Source organism: Etheostoma spectabile, chromosome 15 (genome assembly GCF_008692095.1).
Source record: "Etheostoma spectabile isolate EspeVRDwgs_2016 chromosome 15, UIUC_Espe_1.0, whole genome shotgun sequence".
NCBI classification, from domain to species: domain Eukaryota; kingdom Metazoa; phylum Chordata; class Actinopteri; order Perciformes; family Percidae; genus Etheostoma; species Etheostoma spectabile.
In genome coordinates this window covers 13157640-13169801 of record NC_045747.1, presented here as the reverse complement: position 1 = coordinate 13169801, position 12162 = coordinate 13157640, and the positions used below count along the sequence as shown (strand labels likewise).

The window sequence follows — 12162 nt, the reverse complement described above, 5'->3', positions numbered from 1 at the left end:
TCTGGTAAGGATGCCTCCTGGACGCCTCCCTAGGGAGGTGCTCCAGGCATGTCCAACTGGGATGAGGTCTCGGAGAAGACCCAGGACTCGGTGGAGAGATTATTTTTCCAACCTGGCCTGGGAACCCCAGTCGGAGCTGGTTGATGTGACTAGGGAAAGGGAAGTTTGGGGTCCCCTACTGGAGCTGCTGCCCCCGCGACCCGATACCGGATAAGAGGACGAAGACGGATGGATAGACCTAAAAACATGTATATTTTTTAAAAGCTTTCTACTAAATATATCTTATAAGTTTTCCTTTTAACTATTTATTGACCTTGATTTTTATTTTATTTTAATTATTGACTTTGATTTTTTCAATTGCATTATTATATGCTCTGTAGCACTTTGAGATTGAATAAATGTGTTATTATTATTATTACTATTACTTACATGACAAACCTGTGTCACTTTGTAACACACGTTATAATGCTGACCTAGCTGCTAGCATGGCACATCCTCATACTCTGCAACTGACTAGCTAGCAGTACTTACTGCACATGTGCGACTCCCAACAGAGATGGTACAGAAGTGTTATGCTTCATTCTGTAGCTAAAACAAAGAGCTCAACAGACAGAGTGAAAAGAGTATGCAACAATTTGGAGTACAACAAATATATGGTGTTTTCTGAAAATTAAACCACATAAACCTATTCTGATACAACCTCTAAATACAATTATGAACCTGAAAATGAGCCTAATATGTGCACTTTAATGTGAGCATTTCTGGAACACTGTGAAGAGCAGAGATGAGACAGGGTGGGATGCGTCTTTGTTTCTTCTCTGATTTCTGTTTTCCTCTCCAACATATTTGGATCTGCCTTCTGTCAGTCTCAACTCAAGCCAACAAACAGACAAAAGAGATATAGAATCGTCGTGCCTTAATATGGTTTGTGAAACATAAGAAATTGATAACCTCTTTCATGGTGCAATATAAAGGGGTTTGTTGTGTGCTTTTGAGCTTATTCTGATTTCAATTTATGTGATAAAAGTAGCAGTGGTGGTATTTTAAATAAAGAAATCTGACTTCCAAACTCAATAGAAATCCTTAAACCATATCAAAACCAAAACTGTTGTTAATGGGTGGTCTGTGGGCAGAAAAGGTAAATCCCAGTCTATTGAGACTTTCGAACAAATGCCCTGAAAATGTTGTTTTTTACCCTTTGGTTTGTCTTTGCCTGTACTTTATAAACAATTAATGGAAACTAATCCCAGGGGTTAATCCCCCGTGGCATGAGTGCAACTTTCAAATGTCATGGTAAAGACGCTTTTGAGCTCTATCTGTAATACAGCACAGCACTCTAGTGGCCACAAGGGTAATAATTGACTGTGTGTATGTGTGTGAGCATGAGAATGTGTGACTACGGAATATACTGAGGCATGAAGGTGCCCTTTTCCCCTCATCCACCTCTATGAGCTTCTCTGATTTAACAAAGCAGGTGTGAGGAAAATATCTCAAATCCACCTGACCAACGTTATCACTGCTGGCCTAATATTGAGAAAGTTATTATTCAAAAGGTATAAAGAGAAAAATCAGCTTGCATATGTATTCAGTGCGTACCAAAGGGACTCTATTAACAAACAAATTAAGCAAATTTGAATGTGAAAATAAAATGCAGGGTGGTGATGGGAGCTGCCTTATACAGCATATAGCATATTATCACAGGGGATGACAGTTTGAACCAGAGGGTCTGTGTGTGAAATGAAATGCTTGACTAGTCATACAGACACAGAGATTGGATGTCTTTGTAAAATTGAAAAACCTGAAGCACCATCAACTCTTTTGGAAAAGTGTGACAGTCAACATTTCTTTGCCTCTGTGTGATGCCAATGCCAAATTTTTGAGATACAGCAGACATGTGTAGCATGTTTATAACCCAAAGAAAGATCATGCAACATAATATCTCAAGGATGTCCTAAGAAAACAGTGCATTGTGTTTAAAAGTGCATTGTGTTTCTAAATTTAACATGCCTGTCGTCCAATGTACATGTTGATGAGCACAAATCTATTTACATAACCGACAACTAAAATTCAACTCCTGCCCTCCTTTGATATGTAATGCAAAGATTTTGACATCAAGGCAATGCAATGCATGTACAGTTAATCTAGCTTCAAGGCTACTAATTGTTAACATGTCAGAGGATTTGGAAAAGGTTAGGGTAAAATGTCTTTTGGGATGAAGTGGTCCCTGAGCCTGGTGGTACGGGGGTGATACATACCCTGTTCTTCTTCCTGCACTGCCGGGTGTAGAGGTCCTCTATGGACAGCAGCTCCGTCTTGGTGATGTGCTGAGCACTTTATCAACCCTATGTAGAGCCTTTCTGTTGAGGACGGTAATTTTGTACAATTTCTGCTTGTAATTAATATGTGTTTAGGTGTATGAATGTTGAAGATGGACATATATTTTGATGAAACCTTTGCTTTATTGCATGTAACTATCTGTGAACATCCAGTACACATTTGGTGACATTCTGATATTTCTTTTCTGAGACATGTGATAAGGCTGACCCTTTGGGAGAAGCCTACATTTTCTCTGTTTCTTTTTTTTCCAAAGGATCTAAACATCAACCAAATACCTTTTTTTGCAGTAAAATATTTTTTTATAACCGTTCATTTAAAAAAGTAAAGATAATAATGTTATGAACAAACATGGTTGTGTTTTTGTTTTAGTTGTATCTCAATCTTTAGAGGCCTTAGTTTCCCCACTAATATCTTCATGTAAATCACATTATAATGGATTGAACTACTCCTCATTTTTCCTGGGATCAGTGGCTAATAAAACAGCCACTGCAACCATTAGTGTGAGTCTAGTTTAATTCATGCAAAACAAGTGCTTAGTAATTCACAATGAAATATTACATTTCAATGTTAATGTCAATTTTATTATTAACAGCACATCTAACAAAAAACAACAGTTGACCAAAGTGCTGAACATGCACATGGAATGTGTAATATGAAACTCATTACACATTTTAAACAATTAAAAACCTACTTGTGACCCACTGGATAAACCTGGCATTAGTTATTTTTCTCCTTCCTGTTCCCAAACAGCAGATTTGAGAATTTGATGATGTTCAACCAAAAACAAATAGATGGAAAATGAAGGAAAGAAAACAGTACACAACATGTTAGAAACAGCTTCACCACACGTCTGTGTTAGCATGCCCCATAGCTGATGTTAATGAATACCAAGGGCCATGAGGACATCAGACTTAAACTGATATGAACACAATCTTCGAGAAAACATGTCATTTGCTGTTTTGGTGTGTTTTAAATTATGATGTATAAACAGTGTCAAGGGTCTGGGTTAATGTTTGTCTATTTGTATGTGGAAATATCTATAGCATGTTGCATATGATAGCAAATACATATTCATGGTAAGGCATGTCATCATCTTCATTGCCTTTCAAAGACATGCTTGTGCATTGCTTGTTTACATGAACATGTATACCATCACATATTCTGTGCACAAGTAAAGCTGAAATATTGAATATTGATAGTTGCAGTGCAATTTTGTTTGGATCAGAATCATCCGTCAAGGACACAGACGGTCAGCCAGAGAGTATAAGGAGCGGTCCAACCAATTTCATACCTACTGCTGCTTACTCAGAGTGCATAACAATTCCGCTGAGCCGGCTCTATTTGACATTGTGAGTGTGTCATGTTCATAGGGATGGCTCCTTTTGGATCAGCCTGATGCAGCACTCGCAGACTTCAGTGGAGCCTTACATCCACCTGAAAAAAATGTAATGCAAGCACTTTTGCTAACAGTTCCTCCACTGCTAACCTCTCCTGGACTGTTGCAGATGCGACAGCTGTAGTTGGCCAATTTGTAGCCAAATTGGAGAAGTCCTACTAAACTGTCCTTGCAAAGCCTGTAGCATTTGAATGCAGTTAAAATAGCAGGTCAATACCACCACTGCTTAGCTGAAAACTGTTTTTCAGTTCACACATGGTAAAAAATGAATACTTCCATTTAATTTTTCAATCTTAAAGGCTTTGCACCACTTATGTCAAAGTACCATTATTTACATATCTCCCTGAAAACAAAGGGTTTATTCATCATGGGGTGTAAAGTGCTACCATTAAATAAAATGCACTGCAAAAATAAATAAATAAGAAAAAAAATGAAAAGCAGGACTGTAACTGCTCCTTAAATTAAAGCTCCATTGACAGTTAATTAAAACATCTTGCCTCGGTGGTTTCTTGCTTTGGAAGAGATGGTTTTGTTACTTAATATTGATTGAAATGTACCAGGGCAGAGGATCGGCTTATTTTTTAAACCTAAAGAAAGTCACTCCTGATAAGTTCAGTTCAATCATCCTCACTACATCAGTCACTTCTGGGAGTATAATTATGCATTGTGAACAATGCTGGAACCTTGAATATTATTTTGAGAAAAAACAATGAGAAAACAGACTGCAATTAAATCTGTTAATCTTCAAATCTCTGGCAAACCTCGGGCAAAAACAGAAAATTCCAACCCTAATCTATTTTATTACCTTGGGTGAAGTCGTGGTTATATTGCAAGGAAGGTTTATTGTGAGGTCAATGGACAGGACAAAAAACCACTAAAAAGATTATGAACAAATAGAAAGTACCTTAAGGGACAATTTCACTGTTTATTTAACTTACCACAGACCATCATGCTATCTCTTGTTCTGAGACACTTTATACCCACTCTGCTGCAGTTCCTTGTGGATTTGAAGATTTATTTCTGTATGCAGACATTTCAAAATAGATCCTAATGAAACTACTAATGGTAACAGTCAATTTTGGAAGGCCAACAAGTAACAAGTGGACAAAATACATATCATCATGAATCAGCTTTTATTTAAAATATATAGAAAAGGGAATATAAAATACTTCAGTATCATTTAGTATGCTCAAACCTTCATTTCTACATTCTAGATTGTTCATTCAAATAGACATGCCACTACGAGTGTAGGCCATATGATGTTCCACATCATTAAAGCTTTTGCATAGAACTATAAATAATAATTGCCAAATCATGTAGCCCACCAGATCTGTTAAATGAATCAAATTCAAAACAAGTCAGATTTAGTCATAAACAGTAGCCTATGTATCTAAATCGATTTTATTAAACAGCCTTAACCACAGAGAAGCCTCATGGGGGCTGTAGTTGCTGGATCTTAACGTAGGTCAACGTCATGTGTCCAGGACACATTTCCTAAGTCTATCTTATCTTGTAATAATCAGAACCAGAATCAAGTTATTTGCCAATTATGCTGACACATAAAACTCCAAATGTCTGGTTTCAGCTTTTCATGATGAAAAAATGATTTACTCCCATACGTTTTAAATTGAGCCAGAAACTACCTCGGAAGTCAGGCGTGTCTTCAGGCTACGTCATCACGCAAAGACAGCATACGCTCAACCAAACGAAGCACGTTTGTTTATGGCGAATGAGTGGCAGAGCCCTACTGAAGTTGCTGACAGTTAGTGACTCCGTGCAGAAGCTCTCCTCTGCGCACAAAGAACAAAGAAACAGGGTGAGGATCTTTACTTTACATAAACCTCAACTGTGAAGATTACAATTGAAGCTAACAGTAACGTTACGTGTTTAGCTAACTGCATGTTAGCCTCTGCATATCAGCAAACAGTAAGCTAGCTAGCTAGCTTCCCTGTAGCCGAGTATGATGCGGAGTTTTCTTTCTCGACTCTGCTGAAAAGTAACACTTGCCTACAATCGATCTTAAAATGTCTTTGCAGGAGATGGGATGTGGATTTTAGCGAAGACATTCAATTAGCCAATAGCTACTTCTGTAGTTTGCTTTCTGAACGTTAACGTTACTTAAAGTTAGCGGCTAACAATGTGCTGTATCAGAGTTTGAATATCCAAATATAACTTTTTTAATCGTAACGTTATGCCATCTTTGAAGATTATTTCCTCATGTCTGCAAATAAGTGAGAGGTTTCATGTTATTTAGGTTATTTAAAATCTGAAAATGCACACTAGAATTATCTGAAGGATGCTAAAGTTGGTGATTGCTCTATGCAAATAGCTAAGTTATCTGACTGGATGATGCAGTAAGAAGAGTTAACTGTAGAACTTGAGGCTACATAACAAACCTATACCACTTAAATGGTATGACTAATCTATAGCGTAGTGACAGTAAGGTTAATGATTTTAAATGTTAATTAATGTTATTTTAAAAGCAAAAATACCAAACATTTTCTGTACCACCTTCTCTCATGTGTGGTATTAATTTCTTTGTCATATGATAGTAAACTGATATGATGATACATTTGGTTGGCACCTTCGACTCTCGGAAATTGTAACTGCCATTTTCTTCACCAGGATTACCAAAATGTCTTCTACTGAGCCCGTCATCAGATCGAGACAGACAGAGAGAGAAGTCAATGGAATTTCTACACAGGTTGTCTGTACAGAGTTCAGCAATTACATATTTGTAGTTCTCACTCAGTATGGCAAAATGGGGACATTGATTTCTGTCACACCTGACTCCAGATCTAATGATATCAGCACCCCAACATTCTCCACCAAAGTACTGCTGGGCAAAGACGAGGTACGCTGGATGAATTAGGTGTAGATTAATATTGTATCAGTGTGGTATGGACATGTTCACAGGACATAAGTTCGGTTCTGAATTGCTGTGGTGAATGGAGAGAAATTACATGTGTGCAAGCAGAGTTCAGTTGTCTGTTAAAGTTTGCACAAGAAAAACTTATTTTGGCTCTGCATTAGCATGTCATTTTCTAACCAGCATTCAGTGCCAGACACGGCTTATCAATAGAGAACTGGATTATGATTGTTGTTTTTTTCACTCTTCTGGTTGTAATAAATGAGACAATACCTGCACTTTCTTGTCAAATGTGTAGTTTTAGAACCAGGGAGAGATGCAGTTTTGAAGTATCATCACACAGAACAAAGGAAGGCTCATGGTTGAATGCTGTTATGTAATGTACCGGTGATTAAGAATTATGCCAACAGCCAAGTCAAGTTTACGGATTACACAACAGCCAGATAACCTGCTACAACCACATTAGGGGTTTCAATAAAGTAAAATAAAGCAATATAGTAAGACATGAAAACGCGGCTTGCTTTTGGGAAAACTTCACAAAATTAAATCACTTTTGTCATGGTGTGTTTGGAATATAGCCCAATCAATAATGCTGCATGGCAGTAAAGGCAAGTTACAACTATTGACTCCACATTCACTTGCAACAGCAAAGAATATAATTAGAAAAGTCTTTTTTTCTGGCCAACTTGTTTACACTGAAATGATTTGAAAAGTTCGAAATTGTCTTCAAATTTGAAGACAATTTGCCGTACACTTAAAGGAACAAAAAATTGTTTTATAAAAGGTGAAAACTGGTTTGTGTTTTGACTAGAAAAGAAGATTATTTATAGGTGTGTAAGGAAAGTGCTACATGTGTATTTTCTTAATTTGATTAATTAGGTTTCACAGACCTTTGCACATGCAAGGATTGTAGAAGCCATACATTTTCACTTCATTTTCTTCTGACATTAACGTGTTACATCGCTGAATGTTTGTGTGTAATTATCTCATACCTGATTTGTATTTCTATTTTCAGCCACTGACGCATGTTTGTGCCAAAAACCTGGCAACTTTTGTGTCACAAGAAGCCGGCAACAGACCTGTCTTACTGGGACTGGCGCTCAAGGATTCCTCCATTGATGCAATAAAACAAATGAAAGAGATTATAAAAAGTTGTCAAGTCTGGTAGAGGGTCATAATAATGGACATGGAGCCTTAAGGCTAGGTCAAATACAGGCCTCTAGATGCTCCCAATGTCACATTTTTCTCCTGTGTATTTTTTTTAAATATATATATATATTTTCTAAGTGCCAATCTGTGATTTAAAAAAATAACCGGAGGCTTGTGCTGCGAGACAAAAATGTTTAAATGAAATTTGCATTGACTCTGATCTTTTTGATTAGTTGAGACAGTCAATAATGCTTTCTGAAAAACAATTTAGACTTTATCTGGTGCTTTCTGGAAGCCACTGTGCTCTCAAAAACTGAAGAATGTCCAATAGCTCCGGTTTAATTTAATGTATGAAATATGTATGAACCTTACCGTTCTTGTTTATTTGAATATGTTTGACTTTATTCTTGGTGATTTTTGTATGAAGAGTATTAAGAAATAAAACCGCTCACTTCCAAAACAAATATACACTCCAATAACTCCTGTCGTCTCAGCCCCAATGCTTTTCTAATCTTTCTAATCTGCTTTATTAGTAACAGCTGTGTTACTTTGGTGAAAATGCTGTTAGTCATTTAAAGTATTTTTCAAAGCAAAGCATTCTGTGTAAGTGGTGTTTTACTGCAGATCATGACTAAAAACACTAAGTGAATTGCACTATTCAGATCCATATTTGTGCAAAGTGTGGAATGGATTTATAATATGTGGGAGTCATTTTTAATTATTTGTGTTACTGGTTATGATATGTGCCCTAACTTTCTACTTGTTCTTGTAACATCCAGCTTTTAAAGCATGTATATAATATAACCTGCATATTAATTATTCTGTGTTGAGGAGGATTTGATTCAGTTATGCTTGATTTTCTATTAAACAAGGATAAGAATTTTAAATAAATAAATATAATTGGGATGAATAAACTTCAATAAAATAAGAATATACTGTAGGCCTACAGTTTGTCAGTTTTATTACCTTTTTAGTGATGTTTGAGAGCCTTCATTAGTCTTTCAGTCAAACTTTCTTTACTGTATATAGAATTGACCCCATTTCACAAATAAGTTAGATGTAGTGAAGTAGTACAACAATTTAAATGTCATACTAATCGTTACACTTATGATTAGTTTTACACCATGTGTAGTTTTATTCGAGTCCAAAAAGTAAAAGCGTAAAAATTCCTGCCCGGTGTAGGCAACGTGATGACGAGTTGTGGACACGTGACCCGTTCACCTGTGCCCGTGCGTGTCCAACCTGTTTATCTTTGGCTCGCCTCAGACTCTACGCCTAAGGAGCGATTCCAATCCCCGTCGTTTACACTAAAAATCTGACTTTTTAACAGGTTTCACAGAGAAAACACGTCAGGCTACCGCAGTATCTGCACGTTTTGTTTGAGTTTTTACTCGCTGACTGTCTGGACTTCGACCTCGGCAAGACACCTGTTTCAAACAAGGAAGTCCAGTCTGTTGAACCCGTCGCTGATTAAGTCGACGGGCCTTTTGTAAATGGCAGTAAATGAGGTCGTTGGCATTGTGGACAGTACCATCTAAACGGGATAAAGCTGCTCCCACCGTCCTCGGGACAAGGTGAGCTGTTTGTTGACGTTAAAGACGGTGGATTTTGAGATAGTGATCATTTAAATAGGTCACTCTTTCCCTTCCCTCAACAGTAGTATATTTTCTAGAGAATGCATTGTTTTAACTTAGAGTAATAAGAACAATACAATGTAGATGTTGTGTTCACAGCAGCCGGCATGAAATAATTGGGCAATATATCCTGAAAGCCTTACTAACTGTTCTTATTGCCATCTGTTTCAGATGAACACTTCTTTTGAAGGCATGGAGTCATCAACCGAAAATAATTCAATTGTTCACCTGGCTACACCAATTCTCCCAGTCAAGTCCGACATCTCCAATATGACCATTATTCGAACAAGCAACGGGTCAATCATAGAAGACCAGATGTTCTTAAACACATTGGCTGCTCAGGGCCTCTCAGGGATATTCGTCTGGTCCGCCTTACTCATAACATGCTACCAGGTAAGTTTGTGTAATTTTAAAAATAGTCCTAGACAGGAATATTTCTAAATACACATGCTTGGGAAAAAAAAAAAATCACTGCACAACAAAACAGTAGTGAGTACAGCCTCAGTGGTGTAAATGTGTAATCAGGGATGGTTGCAGAGTGACGCATTGCTCCTCCCTTGCCAGAGGACAGAAAGGATTATTACCATACAGCATAGTGTTGGAAAGTCAGTGTCTATGCTTAAACCACTTATTTTCATATATTGCACTTTACACAAACCTGTATGTGTGTGTGTGTGTGCGCGCGCGCGCGCGCGCGCGCGCCACCTTTATCCAGAAACCATTTCAGCACTGCTGTAAATGAGTGTTTCCTCTTGTGTGGGTGAGTTACCCACTGTGCACACATGATAGCTTATCATTATGGTTTTATCATTCAGAGAGAATGCGGTGGGGTGCAGTGTATTATCAGCAGGGAAATCAATTGATATTGAGAGAACGTTTACAGCGTTATTAAGGATGAGGCTGTTTTCTTGTTCGCTGTGGGTTTAATGTTGTGCAACTGTAATAGTTCCCAGTTTTAGTCAATTGTATAACCCTTGTATTGAATATGCATTCATCCAACATCCTCAGGCCAGAAGCATATCCTTGGATCATGTAAACGTTAACACATAATCATAGTATCTGTTTTTTGTGTAATTAATTAAAGAGTTGTTATTGTTTAGGGTACCCTTTTCTAAGCTTTGTAACAACCTCAAATAACAACAAAATGTGTAGCATCCAGTGAGTATTGTTTAGGGATTTGTGACTCAATATCCAGCAAATTGGTTTCTATCTTTTTAATTTTAATGGCACTTGCTTTGCCAAACACTTGCGATAAGACATTTTAATTGAACAAATACATACTAGCAAGTGTACCGCAGGGAGATTGGAGCAGGTTTGCAACAGGCATCCCTTGTGTCTCACGGGGAGAATGAAATGGTCTGCAGGACTATTGTTGCAATTCTGGTGGTGTTTCATCTGACTTGGCTCTGGAGGATTGCTATAGACTCCTAAACTCACATTCTGAATACTAAACACAGAACACCAATGACCTCAGATCTTCTTTGCTGTAAAGGCGGCAATGCTTTTTGGACTGGGAATCATCAGAGTGTGGCTCACTTTTCTTGGTGGGCTTATTGGTCCCTTTGCAACATGAAACATTTGGGATTAGTAGCAGCAGACTAAGCTTATCATGAACTGTACCTCATACTTTAAACATGTCCCTCTTATTTAGTGACAATATGTACAATCACTTCTGTTATAGGTTATACTGTATATGTTCTAAAAAAATGTGATAACTCAGCCACAAACTATGTTGTCGAGTATAAATAAGTCTGAGATGTACTTGGGTTTAAAGTCATTATACAACATACAACTATGCATTGCCGTTGTGGAGTCAAGTAAGACGTAGTCTATTGTGGCTTTTCAAGCAAATGGAGGACGTCCGTTTATAGTCGGCTTCACATTACATGTAGAGATGGCCAAATGCGTCTCACCCTCACAGTAATCAGGCTTTAATGTGCAACCGCTAATGGGCATTTCATCAAGCTGAATTGTCAAGCAGAGTGAGACGCAGGATGTTGTTTACCTTGCTCCTACTTATGGAGGATTTTAGAATTAAAATAGTTAAGACCCACTGATGGTATGTTTTAAAATAGTTCAAAACAATGTCATGAAAGTATTATTCAGCAAGTGAGCCCAAGAATGAGTGAAACTACTCTAGAACTGCAACGATTAATTGATTAGTGGATAGACAGACAAAGAATTGGCCACTTTTTTGATAATCAATATTTTTAGTAATTTTTCAAGCAAAAAATAGCTGGTCAAAGCTTCTCTAATGTGCTGATCTGCTTTACCTTGTCTTATCTGATTGTAAACCGAAACTCTTTGGGCTTTGGACAGTGCATTTTTTAAATATTTAAAAAATGTATTATGCAACTTAATTTTTTACAATATATGAAATAGGGGGGTCCCTGCTCCATCTCTTTTAGTTAAGGGGTTCTTGGCTTAAAAAACGTTGACCCCTGCTTTAGACTGTAATAAGCGGCACTTTTTTGGAGCTCTTTGTACACGACTGCAGTCATCTGCTGAGGCACAATAACACTGGAGAAACAACTTGACAGATTTTTCTAATAAATTTGTTAATTGTTTAGGAGATCCTATGTGGAGATCCTAAACAGCTTAGTTTTTTTATTTGTTAAAGTTGTTGAGATTAGCCAACCTGCAGTCATCTCCCAGGATTGCCTGAGAAGGGCAGTTCAACTCTACCTTACTTACACTCTTGAAATAGGTCTTCCTTTACTGACCTACAGATCAAAGTGCTGTATTTATTTGAGATCAGATTGGATACGCTAACACTT

General features: G+C 37.5%; 2 protein-coding genes across 4 annotated transcripts in view; both read left to right on the top strand.

Annotated features, from left to right (window-relative positions):
- The first annotated feature begins 5383 nt into the window (after positions 1–5383).
- psmg3 (proteasome (prosome, macropain) assembly chaperone 3) lies at positions 5384–7917 on the top strand. The gene is made up of 3 exons (XM_032538094.1): positions 5384–5549; positions 6359–6587; positions 7618–7917. The coding sequence occupies exons 2-3, from the start codon at positions 6369–6371 to the stop codon at positions 7768–7770; spliced, it is 372 nt and encodes a 123-aa protein (XP_032393985.1). The 5' UTR covers positions 5384–5549; positions 6359–6368; the 3' UTR covers positions 7771–7917.
- A 1031-nt stretch (positions 7918–8948) lies between these two features.
- Positions 8949–12162, top strand: part of tmem184a (transmembrane protein 184a) — a 15295-nt gene continuing 12081 nt past the window's right edge. The window contains exons 1-2 of one of the 3 annotated variants that reach the window (XM_032537144.1): positions 8949–9169; positions 9557–9778. In XM_032537144.1, coding sequence (XP_032393035.1) covers positions 9557–9778 — 222 coding nt within the window. In that variant the 5' untranslated portion in view covers positions 8949–9169. Of the gene's footprint in view, positions 9384–9556; positions 9779–12162 lie in introns of all 3 variants that reach the window. The other 2 variants (XM_032537143.1, XM_032537142.1) reach the window with 2 other exon arrangements.